The sequence below is a fragment of the Phlebotomus papatasi genome, chromosome 5 (assembly GCF_024763615.1).
Source record: "Phlebotomus papatasi isolate M1 chromosome 5, Ppap_2.1, whole genome shotgun sequence".
NCBI classification, from domain to species: Eukaryota; Metazoa; Arthropoda; class Insecta; order Diptera; family Psychodidae; genus Phlebotomus; species Phlebotomus papatasi.
The window spans coordinates 1,054,421-1,074,904 of NC_077226.1; the positions used below are offsets into that span (position 1 = coordinate 1,054,421).

Sequence of the window (20,484 nt, forward strand, 5' to 3'; positions counted from 1 at the left end):
CTTGCAGTGTACTATTCCAATTTACTCAGAATTTGGCTTTGAGTAGCTTCTAGGGATTTTTAATAATTACTTTAAGAGTTTGACTGTGGGAACGCTTCTAAGAAACTTTACTGAATTTTCGAATTCTTTATTGCTTTTGCAAAACGCTGAATTTAATACTTTTTTTTGTAAGGAATCTTATTAAGTTTTTGAATTAATTGCAATCCTTGTGAAGTGCTGAATTGATTTAGAATAGTCTCATGTTTTCTTATAGGAGGTAGCTTATATCACGCTGAATTTTACATAAACTTTCTACCACGGAATCTGAATCTAATTTGAAAGTCGCTACTGCCCTCAAAAAGTGCTTAATTGGTTTCACAATGCGCTGAATTTAACCTTGAGTACCTTCTAAGGGCTTTTGCTTCATTTTAGAATTTGAAAATGTCATTCGAACGCGCTGAATTGGTTTCGCAATGCGCTGAATTGACCTTGAGTACCTTCTAATGACTTTTGCTTCATTTTAGAATTTGAAAATGTCATTAGAACGCGCTGAATTGGTTTCTCAATGCGCTGAATTTGACCTTGAGTACCTTCTAAGGGCTTTTTCTTCATTTTAGAATTTGAAAATGTCATTAGAACGCGCTGAATTGGTTTCTCAATGCGCTGAATTTGACCTTAAGTACCTTCTAAGGACTTTTGCTTCATTTTAGAATTTGAAAATGTCATTAGAATGCGCTGAATTGGTTTCACAATGCGCTGAATTTGACTTTGAATAGCTCATAAAAATTTTCATTATTCAGTGTACTTAGTGAAATTGATTTTTGTACTTAAAACTACCCCTATTCTATCCAAAAAATGGTTATTTTAGAAGTTTATTATCATAAATAAATATCAATTGATTTGCATTGTAGGCTGCCTCAATCAAGAATGGAATTTTCCTATTCTTGGTACTTTTTTTCCGAACTCTCACACTCCTCCAATCCCATTCCCTCCCATTTTCTTTAAATGTCTTATTTTATTTTCTTCCGCGAGACTAAATTTTTTCAGTCGAAGATTTTCTTTTCTGAGGTGAAAGATTTTAGGGAGGGTAAGGAGAAGAATAAAAATGAAATCCCAAATAAAATCATCCCCCACTCCAATTGCACAAATAATTGTATATATTGTTTCAAGGCTCAATTCGACTTGGGGAGTTGTAAATCCTAGCAAGAAGAGTACCTTAAGAAAGAATGAACAGAAAAAAAACGATGATGAGGTGAAAGAAGGACTCGATGGAGCTAAAGCCAAGGAGGTTATGAGAAGTAGAGAACAAGCAATAACAACAAAAAAAAGAAGAAAAAAAAAGAAAATTATGAAGAAATCACAAAAGAAAAAGGAAAAATTCACTGAATAAATATTAAATATTTGAATTTTTATGCAAATTAGCCCAAATACGAACGAACAGAGCATATCTCTTCCCCAGGCCCCATCCCCTCCCCTCTCATTTGCCACACAAGGGGCTGAGGGTGAGGTAAGAATAAAATTAAAAAAAAAAGAAATCCGCGCTCTCGTAACGAATAAATAGAGAATACAACCACATTATTTATATAATTATTATTTTCCTTGGGCGCTCTCGCCTACAATTCAGCAGCAATTCCTCGTTCAAAAATCCCATTTTCATTATTTATTGATGCATAAAGTATGTAATGTGTACATAACCTCCTACACACTTCATCCCAAAACCATCATCATCCCCTCAGATCCTTCCCAAACCCTCCAGAAATCCTGCAGAAAAATCTCTCACTTTGCCACACAATTTAGTATCATTCTTCTATTTTATTGTATTTTATTATTTGATTAAATAGGTGTCTTAGAACTCCTTTAGACAATTAGAAGACAATTACAAGGATTGCTCATTCAAGTTACAAGGTGATTACGACAATTGCTGATTCAAGTGACAAGTTTTTTTTCACAAATGTCCCTAGAAGACCCTTATACAGCGCTGAATATGTTTACAATTGCGCTGAATATCACTTAAAAAAGCCTTAACAGATTTTAGTCACATTTTAAAATCCTCGAATGTCCCTAGATGACCCTTATAAATCGCTGAATATGTTTACAATTGCGCTGAATATCACTTAAACAAGCCTTAACGGATTTTAGTCACATTTTAAAATCCACGAATGTCCCTAGATGACCCTTATAAATCGCTGAATATGTTTACAATTGCGCTGAATATCACTTAAACAAGCCTTAACGGATTTTAGTCACATTTTAAAATCTACGAATGTCCCTAGAAGACCCTTCTAAATCGCTGAATATGTTTACAATTGCGCTGAATATCACTTAAACTAGCTCTCACGGATTTCAGCTACATTTTAAAATCCACGAATGTCCCTAGAAGACCCTTATACAGCGCTGAATATGTTTACAATTGCGCTGAATATCACTTAAACAAGCCTTAACGGATTTTAGTCACATTTTATAATCCACGAATGTCCCTAGATGACCCTTATAAATCGCTGAATATGTTTACAATTGCGCTGAATATCACTTAAACAAGCCGTAACGGATTTTAGTCACATTTTAAAATCCACGAATGTCCCTAGATGACCCTTATAAATCGCTGAATATGTTTACAATTGCGCTGAATATCACTTAAACAAGCCTTAACGGATTTTAGTCACATTTTAAAATCCACGAATGTCCCTAGATGACCCTTATAAATCGCTGAATATGTTTACAATTGCGCTGAATATCACTTAAACAAGCCTTAACGGATTTTAGTCACATTTTAAAATCCACGAATGTCCCTAGATGACCCTTATACAGCGCTGAATATGTTTACAATTGCGCTGAATATCACTTAAACTAGCTCTCACGGATTTCAGCTACATTTTAAAATCCACGAATGTCCCTAGAAGACCCTTATACAGCGCTGAATATGTTTACAATTGCGCTGAATATCACTTAAACAAGCCTTAACGGATTTTAGTCACATTTTATAATCCACGAATGTCCCTAGATGACCCTTATAAATCGCTGAATATGTTTACAATTGCGCTGAATATCACTTAAACAAGCCGTAACGGATTTTAGTCACATTTTAAAATCCACGAATGTCCCTAGATGACCCTTATAAATCGCTGAATATGTTTACAATTGCGCTGAATATCACTTAAACAAGCCGTAACGGATTTTAGTCACATTTTAAAATCCACGAATGTCCCTAGATGACCCTTATAAATCGCTGAATATGTTTACAATTGCCCTGAATATCACTTAAACAAGCCTTAACGGATTTCAGCTACATTTTAAAATCCACGAATGTCCCTAGAAGACCCTTATACAGCGCTGAATATGTTTACAATTGCGCTGAATATCACTTAAACTAGCTCTCACGGATTTCAGCTACATTTTAAAATCCACGAATGTCCCTAGATGACCCTTATAAATCGCTGAATATGTTTACAATTGCGCTGAATATCACTTAAACAAGCCTTAACGGATTTTAGTCACATTTTATAATCCACGAATGTCCCTAGAAAACCCTTATAAATCACTGAATATCCCAAGCGGCATTTATCGCTATAAATGACTACAGATGTCTGATATCTGTACGAAAATAATGGCGAAGATTTTACAAATTTCTTCCATATAACCGCATAAAAGGCTAGGGGTTCTGGAAAATTGTCACTGTTAGTCCATTCCTTCACCGATTTTCATAATAAAAATATTTTTGGAAAGGTGAATAAATCCCCTAAAAGACTGAATAAAAAAGAAAATGCCTTTCCATATTGCGAATGGTCAGGAAAATTCTCCAAAATTTCCTTTTGGGACCTACTTTCGAGGCAATGTGTAGGGGTTCTGGAAAATTATCACTGTTAGTCCATTCCTTCACCAATTTTCATAATAAAAATATTTTTGGAAAGGTGAATAAATCCCCTAAAAGACTAAATAAAAAAGAAAATGCCTTTCCATATTGCGAATGGTCAGGAAAATTCTCCAAAATTTCTTCTTGAATTCCTTTTGAATCTATTTTCAAGGCAATGTGAAGGGGTTCTGGAAAATTGTCACTGTTAGTCCATTCCTTCACCAATTTTCATAATAAAAATATTTTTGGAAAGGTGAATAATTCCCCTAAAATACTGAATTATAAAGAAAATGCCTTTCCATATTGCGAATGGTCAGGAAAATTCTCCAAAGTCTCCTCTTAAATTCCTTTTGAATCTATTTTCAAGGCAATGTGTAGGGCTTCTGCAAAGTATTTACAGTTAATCCATTTCTTCACCGATTTTGATAATAAAAATATTTTTTGGAAAGGTAAATAAATTCCCTAGAAGAGTAAATAAAAAAGTAAATGCCTTTTCATAGTGTAAATGGTCAGGAAAATTCTCCAAAGTTTCTTCTTAAATTCCTTTTGAATCTATTTTCAAGGTAATGTGAAGGGGGTTCTGGAAAATTGTCACTGTTAGTCCATTCCTTCACCAATTTTCATAATAAAAATATTTTTGGAAAGGTGAATAAATCCCCTAAAAGACTGAATAAAAAAGAAAATACCTTTCCATATTGCGAATGGTCAGGAAAATTCTCCAAAGTTTCTTCTTAAATTCCTTTTAAATCTACTTTCGAGGCAATGTATAGGGGTTTTGGAAAATTGTCACTGTTAGTCCATTTCCTCACCGATTTTCATAATAAAAATATTTTTGGAAAGCTGAAGAAATTCCCTAAAAGACTGAATAAAAAAGAAAATACTTTTCCATATTGCGAATGATCAGGAAAATTCTCCAAAGTTTCTTCTTAAATTCCTTTTGAATCTATTTTCAAGGCAATGTATGGCTTCTGCAAAGTACTTACAGTTAATCCATTTCTCCACCGATTTTGATGATCGTGGGTGATTTGGAAAGGTGATTGAATGCTTATTGCAAAAGCAGAGAAAAAGAAAAGTGTTAGAATTTAGAAAATGCGTCTCATCGAATTGGAAAAGTTCCTTGGTGTTTTGTGAGTGAATGTAATTTGGACTTTTTTGGGCGTAGGGGGAAAGGGGGATGAATTGAGGTTGAGGACTCTATGTTTTGGGGTGATGATGGGTAAGGGATGTGAAGTGCTGATGTAGGCTCAACAAGCCCCCTTGTTTCTTGTCTAGGATGAAGAGGAGTAGTGTTATTCGATGGGGTGGAGTAGATTTCTTTAGGGGAGGGGGGGTGGTGTGTATGGGATTGGTGTCTGGACTTGGGGTATAAGTAAGAAATAGTCAATTTCACTGGGTATTTATTGCCTTGTTTTCGTATCAGCGCCATTACAAATTGATGATGTCACGTCGTAAGGAAGATAGATGCAAAAGACATTTAATACAGCCCCAAAAACGACAATGGTATGTGTCTGCGGCTGGGATTGTCTTTTGGAGTTATATTTTGGGATAGGAGATAGCTACCCAAGGAGCATTTGTCGCTATAAATGAGTAGATATGTCTAACATCTATACGAAAACGATGGCGAAGACTTTACATATTTCTTCTATATAACTGCATAAAAGAGGTCCATATTTGAGTGAATGGGGAATTTTTGCATTCATAATACCACAATTATTTATTTAAGATATAATCACGTCATTTTGTATGGTAAAATATATCGATTATGACTAAATAAAATATAATCACTATACAATATCAATTTTATAACTATCAACTGAAGAACTGTCATTTCTTTTGTATTTTTTTCTTTAGGACTTGCTCAAATATTTTACTCGAATAAATATTCATTTATCTTTGACAATTTAGTGACATTTTCTGTGCCTCGTGCACTTTTATTGCGTATGAAAGTTTAATGCAATGACTGTTCTCCGTCAGATGATACAATATTGCCCAAGGAGCATTTATCGCTATAAATGAGTAGAGATGTCTGATATCTGTACTAAAATAATGGCAAAGATTTTACAAATTTCTTCTATATAACCGCATAAAAGAGGTCCATATTCGGGTGAATGGGGAATTTTTACATCCGAAAAATAACAATTTTTCATATTAGACGTAATCACGTCATCATGCACAGTAAAATGTATCGATTATGACTAAATAAAATATAATCACTATACAATATCAATTTTATAACTACTGATCGTGGAATTGTCATTTCTTTTCCATTTTCATTTAAGATTTGCTTAAACATTTTCCTCAAATAAATAATTTATTTATCATCAACGATTCAGTCAGATTTCCTGTGACTCGTGCACTTTTATTGCGTATGAAGATTTAATGCAACGACTGTTTTGCGTTAAGAGACACAATATTAGTGAACAAAATTTCATTCCCGACCTGAAATTCTCAAGGGAAAGCTGGGAAATTAAAGAAAATAAAATTGAATGAATTTATTACTTTTTCCATTACATCATTCAAAAAACTTATAGTTTTCAGATTTTTTTCAGCATGTTTTGATAGAATACAGCCCTTTTAATCCTATTCTGGACAAATATCACTGCACTGTAACGTTTTGTGAATAATTTCTCCATTAATTTGGGTTTGACAGCACCAATTTTCTGTATTTTTCCACGCCATAATATTCTCTTTGTTCCGAAAGAAATAAAATCAAGATATTATAACCCCAATATGTAAGAAAAGTAGACAATAACACATTTTTATATATTTTAGTGATTATATTTATAAAATGTCGTTCATTTTATTAACATTGTATATTTTATGAAAATTTTATGCGTTTCGTGAACTTTTTCTGCATTCTGGATACTCCTTCTGCAATTTGGTTTCACAACAGAAGACCAGGAAGTTGTCCCTAATGCTTGGAGTTTCGCTACAATGCAATTAAAGAAGAAAAATGTTAGCTTTCATAAACAAAGTATTAATTCACTATTTTTTTCATCATTTACACTTATTTTGCAAAATTTAATACCTACATAGATAGAGTACTCGACTCTAATGCAGACGCTGGCACCCTTCAGGACTCCAATTTATATTAGACATCACTTTTTTTTTTACAAATTTTCACTGGCAGATGAACATTTGCTTAGTAAACAAAGCAGAATTTGACAATCTGGCAGAGTCATACAAAAAGGACACAAGTTGCATACAATTTGTCTCCTTTACGGAACAAATATAACTAAAAAATATCAAAACATGATGTTCATACAATTTCACGACTTTATGTAAACATAATGGCATGCATATGTAAGATAAATATACTTTAGAAATTTTTGACATAGTTTTATACATTTTCACTCCAAAATAGATTATATTATGACTTGTTTACGGATATAAAAACATTTAGTTGTAATTTTAAGGGGAAAACTCCATATAATAACAGGAATTTATCAAATAAAATGTATTATTCTTATTAAAAGAAAATGAGTGATATTTTCTAGGTATTTTTCAGTTAAGTTATTTTTCTGGCATACAAAGCACATAATTTTCAGATAATATAGTACTTCCATCATGTTCATACATTATATTCTTTTAGAAATAGCTCGATTACGTTGAAAATATGTTGGTTACATTTGACACATACATTATTTGGATATCAAATGCCCCTTGGGTAGGGATACTCTATCCTGAAGATATTTGGAAATTGTAGGAGGGTTATTTGGACCACTATCTTCAATAAAATTTTTGAAAGAAAAAAATATAATTAAATCCTTAAAATTAACACTGAAGTGAAAGTCAAAATATTTCAACCAATTAATCGTTTATGCTTTTTCCCCGGGTGGTTTTCCTCTTCATTCTACCACCCCTAACCCTCCCCCTACCCTTTAGCCTCCCCCCCCCTCCTTCCCCTCATAAACCAACCCCAAAAACAAAATGACAAAATTAATGATCAACTGCACCACTTTGTCTCCGCCTTCTCCACCCTCCCCGTGTTTTCAGTTGGAAAAACCTTTCTGTGTCTGTGTATAAATCCCACACAATATTTCCCATATAGGAGAAATACCCCCCTTCCCCCTCCCCCTTCCCAGAATTTTCCGTGGAAAGAGGAGTCCTGCAATTAAATCGTTGCTGAAATGGATTAATAAAACAATTATTTTGTATGGTGTTTTGTGTTTTAAATGTACATGGATATATGTACATATATATATATAGAGATTTTCCTGGTGGAAAAGCCAGCCTCTGAAAGACGCATAACACTGTACAACACTCTCTCGGAAAATGCTAATTCAAACCAACACACTGTATTTTAGGATGAAGACAGGGAAGTTGGGGTAGTTTTGGGAGGCGGAAAAACAGTAAGCACACACCGTTTTCCTTTGGAATTTTCCCTATACTGATGATCTATATATATATATATACATAGTTTGATGGAAGGGGGGGGCGGTATGAGGAAAAATCCCTTAGCACAGATTACAATGTGTTGTGTGTTGTCACGGAGTTACAAGGCGTTAAGCATTTTGGTAATAATACCACCCATGGCTAAGGAGAACACCAAAGACACCACGCACAACGGGGAAAGTACCTATAGTTCGTATACGATTCCAATGCCACATAATGACTAAATTTTTCCCATATCTCTTAAGAAATGTACAAAAAAAATGGTCAATTAGAGGAAAGGAATTATTTTTGAAAAAATCATTTTGAATTATCTCGAATATTGCTTTGTCAACAAACTTTTGGACGATAGTTTATTTCCAAAACTGAGCACTTTCCTTTAGATTTTTGGAGAAAGATTTGAAAAAGTAATTTTTCCATAATTTATTCTGCATTATTTATCGAATACTGCTTTGTCAACAAACTTTTGGCCGATGGTATATTTCCAAAACTGGGTACTTTCCCCTAGTTTTTGGAGAAAGTTTTTTTTTGACGCACTTATTTATTGCAATCTGTATAAATAATACAATAAGCAACCAATTTGTCTTAGAAAGATTTAAAAAATGACACGAAAAGAGCAAATCCAATGATGTTTTCCAGAAAAAAAAGTTTCATAATTACAAACTTGAATTGTCAAACTTCAAGGTTCTAAGAGAAAAATTCGAAAAAGTAATTTTTCTATCATTTATTCCGCCTGTTTTATCGAATCTTGCTCTGTCAACAAACTTTTGGGCGATCACTGGTAAAAAAAGGTGGATCATTTGATTCACCTTTTTTTAAGATATTAGCTTGGAAGTGGTGTACACTGAGGTAGAAGTACACGGCGGAAGTGGAAGTCTCAAAAATGAAACGATTTTTGCGCTTTTTATTTAATTACAGTAGGAAAAGTGCTGTTTAGCTTATAGCACAATTAAATCTTGTTCTGAGGGTTAAATAAATATTGTTTTTTTTTTATCGAAATTAGCTACTGGAAACTATCAAAAATAACTATTGGATGATTCCATAAGTTCGTGGAAAAGGGGAGACTGGGGCAAAAAGTCACAAAATGGATGTTTTATTTTTTTACAAGCTACTCGATCGCTTCAAAAATTTCTAATTAGCGCAGTTTTATAGGAAATTTACCGCTCTACAACTCTGTGAAAGTAATGTTAACCTATTTTGTAAGGAAATACGTTTATCGAGCTAATTTCTAAATGGTAATTTTGTGACTATTCTCAAAAATGCTGGGGCAAATAGTACGAGACATTGGGTATTATCATATTTTGATTCGCTTCATTACGGGCTTCCGTAAATTTGAAAAAAATACATAGAGGACATATTTTCATATAAAATTTATTCATCTACACCTTTGTAAAACACCGTATTTTTCTGTGAGAAAAGTGAGAAAACGAGAAAAGCGCTTTTCGAGCTATTTTAGAAAAAAAAACACACAAAAGACTGCAAATCGTTTGACCAATTCAAACAACAAACGGCGACACATGACAATGACGATTCTTTTCGCCGTGAGACATCAGAAATTGATTCGCTTTTTTGTAACTTTTTGCTCGATAGCTTTTGTTACTTTTTACCCCGAGTGGCAATTTTTAATAAAAGGATTTCTGCAGAAAAGAACTTTTGTGAAGTTCTAAAATAGATAGAGGATTCATATTCAAAGAATAAAAATCATTTAGGAAATATTCACCAGTGCATCAATTTTGAAAAATAAGTAGGTAATAATTGTTATCTTCTGCAAGGAAAATATTTCAAAAATAGGGCTAAAAATTTCGATATTTTTTTATTTTCTTAATTCCTTGTCCAAATTCTAACAAACTTACGATATTGAAGAAGACCTATGGAGGCTATCTATGGAAAAAATTTTAAATCGCTATCTTATTTATCTTGGAAGATATTGAATTTTGTATTTTTCGATTTGTGACTTTTTGCCCCAGTCTCCCCTATAGTTAAATAGTTATTGAATTTATCTATCCTATAAAAATAAATTAACATTTCATTACGAATTGTCATAGACCATATTTTTAATAACTTCAGAAGAGATCTATTAAAGAAAACCCGTCAATTTATTAGCAAAATTTCATAAAGTTTTTCTTGAAAATAATGCAGAATTCTAACGTTTTCTCCTTTAACTGCCTCTTGGCCTTAATTTAACTATTTTACCACGTTCTTGTATCAGGATCAAACTCTATTTGCTGTAAATAAATTTAAATTTAATTGAAACTGTATTTGACTTATCAACTAGCGTTTAATTTTTTTCTCTTGATATTTTTTCGGATTTTTTTTTATAAAGATTATAGCCAGAAATTAAATTATTCCTCATCAAATACTACAAATATTTTGCAGGAAATAAAGGAATTATTTTTATTTCAATTTTACTTCTCTTTTAAAGGAAGAAAATGGGTAATTTAATGCACCCACAATATTAATCCTTTAAGGACGATTGAAACACCGGTGTCCCATAAAGAAAATAATTTTTCCTAGATACCAAAAGTTATTTTTTCTTATGTTTGTACGTAATTGCAAAGTAGAATATTGAAGGAATCTAGGATATTCTTTGGAAGTCTCTAGCTATTTGCTATATAGTTAATTTTTAAGCTAAAAAATGACGAATATTTAAATTCTCATAATGAAAATTAATTTTAAATATTTTAAAATAAATTTCGTCAATTTTAGTAGTTGTCTCAGTCACCGCCGTGTTTTCATTCTTGTCTAAATGAAAAACAACAGCTCCACATAAGACAGTTTTGTGCATTTTAATCGCGGAAAAACCTATTATTCGGTTAGAATCCCTGAAATACATTTGAATACATATTTTTTAAACAAGTAAATTTATTAAAGTTATGAAAAAAATTCCAAAAAGTTTTTTCGCTATATTGTATTCAATAAAATATAGCATCCTATACATTTTTCTTTACATTAAAAATTTCCTTACATTACGGTCATAGACCTTATCGAAATGTCTTGAGACAAGTGAGGAAAGACAAGGCAACTTTCAATCGGTTAAAATGCTTAAAATCATGAAAAGAAAATTATTTTGTTGGAAAATGATTATAGACGGTTAATATACAAATTTTGTCATAAATAATAATTACCTTGTACTTACATAAATGTTTTTCTTGTGTAAATATCATTGCATTGATTTAATCAAAAACACTGACTTTAATTTCGAAAAAATCATAATAATATCATTGTAATATTATTAGTTCAATAATAAAGGAAAAGTTGACTCTATCGGAGTCCGTAGAGTAAAAAAATAGCAGTTGACTCTATTGGAGATTACCTCTATCGGGAGTTGACTCTATCGAGGTCCCACTGTATTTTTGGGAAACCATTTTGATTCCTCTCAAATCTTGCTTTGTCAACAAACTTTTGGCCGATAGTATAGTCCTAAAATCCCTAAAATTGAACACTTTCCCCTAGTTTTTGGACAAAGATTTGAAAAAATAATTTTTCTATCATTTATTCTACATTATTTCTCGAATATTGGTGAGTCAACAAACTTTTGGCCGATGGTATATTTCCAAAACTAGGTACTTTCCCCTAGTTTTTGGACAAAGATTTGAAAAAATAATTTTTCTATCATTTATTCTACATTATTTCTCGAATATTGGTCTGTCAACAAACTTTTGGCCGATAATTTATTCCCAAAACTGAGCACTTTCCCCTAGTTTTTGGACAAAGATTTGAAAAATTAATTTTTCTATCATTTATTCTACATTATTTCTCGAATCTTGCTTTGTCAACAAACTTTTGGCCGATGGTATATTCCCAAAACTGGGCACTTTTCCCTGGTTTTTCTCTTTTTTTTTCTTTTTTAATCTAGGTGGCATTGAGTCAAATTTATTGAGAAACATCGAAAACTTTGAATCGTGTACGATACATTGGCACTTTCCCCTTTACATATCGATGGGTTTCTATTTTTTTTTTCTTTTGATAACTTACAAAGTCAAATACTTATTTGACGTTAAAAGTACTTTAAAAAATTTAACAAAATTTGACAGATTTTTAGTACGAAAATACTATTTATTTGGGGGAGAGAAAATCTGTGGGTATATCATTATCTTATTTGGTGATTTTCATCGAATTATCTCCAATATAGAGACATAATACCCGCACACACTGGATTGAGGAAAAGTGTCCCGCATAAAATTTTGAAGGAGGAAATGTATATATATAGAGTAGAGGTATATTTTCCAAATGATTCTCTCTGTCAGTGACATATGAACAAATTTGAATTTGTTTTCCTCTGATGCTTTCTCCGAGAGTCCGAGTGATATCCTTCCCCCTGCTCTCACCACATACCCCTCTATCTAAGATAATCATCATCAATTTGACTATTCTCCTAGATTCTCTCCAACTTTCTTATTTTTTGCCCTACCTTTAGTCCCTGCCCAATCGTACGGTCTCGAAAGCCAAGGTTGTTCAACGACAAAATGTGTGAAATATGTCAAGTAGAAAGCCTCGGGAAGGGGAAGGTGTAGATGGGAGGGGGAGGGAGAGGGAGGGAGAGGGAGGGAGAGGGGATGTCTAGAGACCGATGGATTTAAGAGACATAGAGAAATGTGGGTTGTTTGAAAGCATCGAAATGTCGTAATCCTTAGGATATCATCTCTCCACATTTTCAAGGAAGAAGACAGGACAACTCCCTATATCTTTCTTTCACCCTTCCAACCCTTTTCTTTTTTTTTTACTTTTCAACGTGCAAAAAAAAGGACAGAAGGGGAAAATTTTCAATCAAGATATGCATACAATCTCCTGAGAAAAAGGAATCAACCCGGAAAATCTTAAGTTATTCACACTGCAAAAAGAGCAATATCTCTGGGATCGAACAAGAACAAATGGTCAATTTTTTTTTGGAAAGAAACTATTTTTTGAGAAATTATTATGAATTATCTCGAATATTGTTTTGTCAACAAACTTTTGGACGATAGTTTATTTCCAAAATTGAGCACTTTCCTTTAGATTTTTGGAGAAAGATTTGAAAAAGGAATTTTTCCATAATTTATTCTGCATTATTTCTCGAATCTTGCTTTGTCAACAAACTTTTGGCTGATAGTTTATTCCCAAAAACTGGGTACTTTCCCCTAGTTTTTGGAAGAAGATTTGAAAAAGGAATTTTTCTATAATTTATTCCACTTAATTTATCGAATCTTGCTTTGTCAACAAACTTATGGCCGATAGTTTATTCCCAAAACTGGGTACTTTCCCCTAGTTTTTCACTTTCTTTTTTTTTTAAATCTAGGTGGCAATGAGTCACATTTATTGAGAAACATCGGAAGCATGGGATCGTGTACGATACATTGGCACTTTACCCTTTACATATCGATTGGGGTTTCTGTTTTCTTTTTTTTTGATAACTTATCAACGTTATCAAAAGGTTACAGAGGTACAGAGAGTATCAGATTGAGAGAAAACGGACTGAAAGAATTAGCTTTAGTAACTTGAGAAAAAGACCAATGGTTGCTGAAGGTCAAAAGGGTCAAAAGGGTCAAAAGGACTGTCTGAAAATATTTTCAATCTGAAAATTATTATTTAGAGCGTTTTTTTTTGGATAAATGCGATAAGCAGTATCTTCAGTCAATATTCTTAGAATTTTGGAGGTATTTTCCAAGACAAGACAGGATAATATTTATCCTTATTTTCAAAGTATCTTTAAGGATATTTTTAGTTAGCTTTCCAAGTCTATTTTACTGCTCGAACTCAAAGAGAGAGTAGTTATACCATCGACTTTTTTCCACTTGTCACTCTTCTGGAGCTTAAACGGTAAGAGATATCGACTTCCAGTCTTCGATGACCCCCAATAAAAAACAATAACTCTTTTTTTGGTTTTTCTCAAAATTGGCCCAAGCTTTTTCAATGATTTTTGGATATGTTCTGGAGCTGGTTCTGGCGAACATTTCGCCCAAATGACGGGAAAATTCGCTATTTATTGAAGGTCAAATAGGTCAAATAGGTCAACCACTTTGGAGGGCTCATTTTTCAACCGATTTGGTTAAATTTGGATTTTTTGGAAAGGTATTTCAATTTAGAATCCGGATGCATCGGTCGTCATCGGTAATGAATCGGTTAAGTACCGTTTTTTTGATTTTCAACTGCTTTTGTGATTTATGAATCAATTTGATCTCTAGTAGATCAGTTATTCCAAAAGATTATGCAAAAAGCAAATTCAGGGTTAGCTCTATCTCGTGAGTTCGAGCATTCCGCGAAGCTGGGACGTTTTGTTTATTAACAAAATCAATTGAATTACACTTTGTCGTGAAAGGAGATTTTCAAATGAGTTTAATTGAATTTTGAGAGGATTTTCCCTGGGCAATTATATTTTTCTGAAACGTCAAATTGTTCCATCTCTTTCCAAAGCCTTAATTAAGGACTTAATAAGTACTTAACAAAGGACTTACTTTATGCACTTGGGTAAACCCCTTTCTTAAGAACATAGGCAATGCCTTATATCCCTTATATTATTTGTTATATTAATATAAATAATATAAATTATTTTTTCAGAGTCACATCGGTGAGAATCTGTGCAATTCTGGACAGGATAATTGGATCAGGAATCATACACGATTTTCCAAAGGTGTTCACAGCTTCTTGAGTCACAATCGTCGACTGAAAGGAGCTGATGTTGTGAGAGCTTCTGCCAAATTTGTGGAGAATATCGATCCAAATTTCGATCATTCAACACTGATAAAGGTAAATCACTCCGAAAATATTACACATTCTTTAGCTTTCCAAATATATTTTTATTGTGAAAATCGGTTGGGAAATGGATAAACAGTGAAGGGTTTTCCTCACACTTGCATATTCATAAGAAAGTTATACTTCAAAGGAATTTTGTATAATTTTGATGAATTTTCCTGACCAATCGCGACAATGAAATACATTTTCTTTTGCAATTTTCTCATAGAGAATTTAACGACCTTTCCAAATATATTTTTATTGTGAAAATCGGTTGGGAAATGGATAAACAGTGAAGGGTTTTCCATATCTCTGTAGCTTCTCTTGAAGACTATCCCCAAAGGGAAATTTGATAGATTTTAGTGACTTTTCCAGAACACTCACGATGAGGAAATGCATTTTTTCTGAAGTAGATCCTTTAAGGAATTTATTCACCTTTTCAAATTGCAATCAATTATGAAAATCGGTTGGGAAATTGATAAACAGTGAAGCTTTTCCCTAAACCTTGCATCTTATCAAGAAAATTCCTCTCAACGGATTTTTTCAACAAATTTTGACGAATTTTCCCGGATGTTCACGCGAAGAAAATGCATTTTCTTCGTAAATGAACCTTTAAGAGAATTTCTTCGCCTTTCCAAAAATATTTCAATCATCAAAATCGGTTGGGAAACGAATTAGCAGTGAAGCTTTTCCCTAAACCTTGCATCTTATCAAGAAAATTCCTCTCAATGGAATTTCAACGAACTTTGAAGAATTTTCCTTCCCAAACGCGCCAAGAAAATGGATTTTCTTCTTAAACAAACCTTCAAGAGAATTTCTTCGGCTTTCCAAAAATATCTTAATCATCAAAATCGGTTGGAAAATGGATAAACGGTGAAGGGTTTTCCCTAAACCTTGCATCTTATCAAGAAAGTCCTCTCAACGGAGTTTCAACGAACTTTGCAGAATTTTCCGGGATATTCGCTCCAAGAAAATGTATTTTCTTCATAAACGAACCTCGAAGAGAATTTCTTTGGCTTTCCAAAAATATTTTAATCATCAAAATCGGTTGGAAAATGGATTAGTACTGAAGCTTTTCCCTAAACCTTGCATCTTATGAAAAAAGTCCCTCTCTAAATTTCAACGAACTTTGAAGAATTTTCCGGGGTGTTCACGCAGAGAAAATGCATTTTCTTTATAAATGAACCTCCAAGAGAATTTCTTCGGCTTTCCAAAAATATTTTAATCATCAAAATCGGTTGGAAAATGGATAAACGGTGAAGGGTTTTCCCTAAACCTTGCATCATATCAAGAAAGTTCCTCTCAACGGAATCACCTTTCCAAAACTACTTCTATCATCAAAATCGATTGGAAAATGGATTAACAGTGAAAGTTTTCCTACACCTTTGCATTTTCTTTATAAGAAAATCTTGCCGTCAAATCGCCTAGTTGGGAAAACTAACTTTTCTCTCGTGCAAAATTTTCTGTTATTACGTATTTGAACTTTCTTAAGTAATATATATATTCACAATTGTGCATTAATTTTCCATCCATGGAATATCAGTCTCTCTCTCTCTCTTATTCTCTCTCTCTCTTTCTGTCAGAAAAGCTCCTCGGAAAAGCTCAGGAGGCGTGTCTTGTATCAATTTTCTCATGTACTTCTTTTTTTTCTCAGTCCCTTTTATTGCATTTATATACCAACAATCTCTGGTCACATGGACAAAAAAAAAGAATAAATTAAAATATGGAAAATGTGAGAAAATTTTCCAATGAAAAAGGATCCAATGAAAATATTACCACTTTGGAACTATATACATTCAAAATACTTTTAAATGTATCTCATTGCATTTTCACAAGGAAGATAAGACAAGACGACAGAAAAAAAGCAAGAAAATTGAAGAAAAATAGAGAATTTCCACATGGAAAATCCACACAACCAACAAGAACTCTCTCTCTCTCTCTTTTTCTCTGTCTCTGTATTTGGTAAAATTATTTCTCCCAAGAAAATCACTATTGGAGAATTGTTTTGGTGGGGAAAAAGCTCCAATGCGCACCAAAAACTCCGCCCTCTTTATTTTCCAACACGTTTTTCCATTTGTTTCTAAATTTTTTTCTTTTATTTTCAAATTCATTTTTGCCTTGTATTTTCTTTTTCTATCAAATATCCCAAAAAGTCTCAATTTTTCAATGAGTATATTATTGGAAAATTTGTAAAAAAAAAAAAAATACAAAAACAATTTTCACCTTACAAAAGCACAATCCTATCTTAAGAAATTATTGATAATATTAGAGGGGATTTTCCTGGCCCTCATGAATTTTCCTACTTTGGAAAATCGGTTGGGAAATGTATTAGCAGAGAAGGTTTTCCCAAACACTTGCATATTCTTAAGAAAGTTAATTCAAAGGAATTTCATCCAATTTTGAAGAATTTTCCTGACCAATCGAGCCAAGGAAATGCATTTTCTTTTCCAACTTTTCTCACAGAGAATTTAAAGACCTTTCCAAATATATTTTTACCATGAAAATCGGTCTGGAAATGACTTAACAGTGAAGTGTTATCCATATCCCTGTAGCTTCTCTTAAAGACGGTCCCCAAGGGACATTTGTTAGACTTTGATGAATTTTCCGCGATGAGGAAAATTCATTTACTTTAGCAATTTTTCTCATAGAGAATTTAAAGACATTTCCAAATATATTTTTATTGTGGAAATCGGTTGGGAAATGGATAAACAGTGAAGGGTTTTCCATATCCCTGTTGCTTCTCTTCAATATTGTCCCCAAAGGGAAATTTGACAGATTTTAGTGAATTTTCCAGAACACTCACGATGAGGAAATGCATTTTCTCTGATGTAGATCCTTTAGAGAATTTATTCACCTTTCCAAATTGCAATCAATCATCAAAATCGGTTGGGAAATCGATAAACAATGAAGGTTTTCCTAAACCCTTACACATTGTCGGAAAAGTTATTTTCAAAGAAAATTTCACCGAACTTTGCTGAATTTTCCTGACTATTCTGATAAATGCGTCTCTTAGAGAATTTAATCGTCTTTCCAAATCAATTTAAATCATCAAAATCGGTTTGAAAATGGCTAAACAGTGAAGGTTTTTCCAAACCCTTACACTTTCTCTCGAAAGAAGTTCTTTGAAGGGATTTTGAAAATTTTTGAAGAATTTTCCTTCCCAAACGCGCCAAGAAAATGGAGTATATTTTGCCAGTTTTCTCATAGAGAATTTAAAGGACTTTTCGAAACTATTTTTATCATCAAAATCTGTTGGGAAATGGATAAATAGTAGCTTCTCTTCAAGAAGCTACTATTTCCAAAGAGAAATTTGATAAACTTTAGTGAATTTTCCAGACCAATCGCAATGGTGAAATGCATTTTTCTCTGAAGTGGATCCTTTAGAGAATTTATTCACCTTTTCAAATTGCAATCAATCATCAAAATCGGTTGGAAAATCGATAAGCAGTGAAGGTTTTTCCCTAAACATTGCATCATATCCAGAAAATTCCTCTTAACGGAAATTCAACGAAATTTGAAGAATTTTCCAGGATGTTCACGCCAAGAAAATGGATTTTCTTTACGAATGAACCTTTAAGAGAATTTCTTTGGCTTTCCAAAAATATTTTAACCATCAAAATCGGTTGGGAAATAGATTATCAGTGAAGGTTTTTCTCTAAAGCTTGCATCATATCCAGAAAATTCATCTTAACGGAAATTCAACGAAATTTGACAAATTTTCCGGAATGTTCGCGCCAGGAAAATGCATTTTCTTTATCAATTAATCTTTACGAGAATTTCTTCTGCTTTCCAAAAATATTTTAATCATCATAATCGGTTGGGAAATGGATTAGCAGTGAAGGTTTTCCCTAAGCCTTGCACCTTATCGAGAAAGCTCCTCTCAACTGAATTTTCCGGGATGTTCACGCAAAGAAAATGGTTTTTCTTTATGAATGGACCTTTGAGAGACTTTCTTCATCTTTTAGAGAATACTTTTAGTATGAAAATAGGTTGGAAAATGGGTATTTTTTATTTTTGCATTGGAAGAATACTGCAATAAATATGCTTCATTGGGTTTTACTATGAGAAAATTGTCTTAATTGAAGTGCAATAATTTGCCAATCCTTTTAAAGACTGCTAGAAAATTACAATAAATTCGTGTACTTATCCAATTGGGTAAGAAACTGTAATAAATATGCATCAACTTGATTTAGTGTATGACTTGAACTACAATAATTCAAGTAATATTTTATTTATTGTAGAGTGCAAGAAAATGCTAGAAAAATCAAACAATTGACTGAAGAATTGAAAGGAGAATCGTTTCCATTTACCATTTGATTTGGAAGAAAAACTGCAATAATTATATTTTACTATGAATTTTAATAAGAGACACTACATTAATTTCTTTTCGATCTGCTAGAGATCTGCTAGAATTTTACTAATACTGCAATACAGAAAATAGGAGAAAATCTATTTTCCTTATCGTGGGAAAAAAAAATGAACTGCTAGAATTTTTCAAGCACCATTTAGATTCTTTTAAAATAGCGTAAAGTGATACAATACATTTCCTATCTAACTTGTATTACTTTACCCTACAAGGAATGCACTGCAAAATCTGCTAGAATTATTATTAATTTCATCATATTTAAGGTATTCCGGAAAATGAGTAAAAGAAAAACCAATTAAATGGAGTATGAGCAACAAGACAAAAAGCAAAATAACACAGAGTGATACTTTACCAGGATAATAGAATTAATTTTATTGACTTCCATTGTTACTCTGGACATATATCTATTTTTCCCGACTTCTATTGACCTATCCCATTTATCGTACACCTGGTTTTATGTATTTTTTTTCCACCATGTGTTTTTGTTGCTATTTCCACAACACCTTTCCACAGGAGTTAGCACACATTGTTGATGGATAAATTAGAGGACTAGTGCATGCTAACGAAATGATTGATGTAAACATAGCCAACTCGTTAGTTTATATTGCAAGTGCTTCCGTGCTTTTGCCAAGCTTTTATTTGCATCAGTAACACTTTTTTTTCCCATTCTACCCTTTGGTTTTTCTTTTTTTTCTCTTTTTTTTTTTAAATTGTTCCTGTCCGCGGAAAAGTCGCACTGCATTCGCATGAAAATGCATGAGAAAAGCCCCACTACACAAAAAAGGGTTGAATGTGGAACGAATGGAGAAAAATGGGGGATGTGCATTTCCCAAAAGAGACTTTAATTGGTCAAATTCTATAAATTTTCCCAGGAAATCAGCTTGGAAAAGCTTTTAGAATTCTTTACCATTTCTAAGACCTTTATTGAAAATTTAAGGAAAGTTCCCAGAAGGTAGCCAAAGAGGAAAAAGGATTTTCCTTATGTAGTTCAATTTAAAGACATTTTCCTGCAGAAAAAGCTTCTGGAAAATCGCTGAATTTGAGTTACTTTGCATACAATAATTCCTTTGGAGTTCCTGAGAAGATTAAGTTTAAAGCTCCATTTTCCTAAGATTTTCCTTAAGTTTTTCCTGGTTTATAGGAAATTTGGTCCGCTGAGAAAATTTTCTAAGGGAGCCAAGAAGAAAAC

At 32.8% G+C, this 20,484-nt stretch overlaps 1 protein-coding gene across 8 annotated transcripts in view; it reads left to right on the forward strand.

Moving 5' to 3' along the window:
• Positions 1 to 20,484, forward strand: part of LOC129808740 (forkhead box protein P1) — a 228,377-nt gene that overhangs the window by 115,871 nt on the left and 92,022 nt on the right. For all 8 annotated transcript variants that reach the window (XM_055858549.1, XM_055858545.1, XM_055858548.1 and 5 more), the window contains exon 2: positions 14,756 to 14,944. In XM_055858549.1, the coding sequence (XP_055714524.1) occupies positions 14,756 to 14,944 (189 nt within the window). The remainder of the gene's footprint in view (positions 1 to 14,755; positions 14,945 to 20,484) is intronic.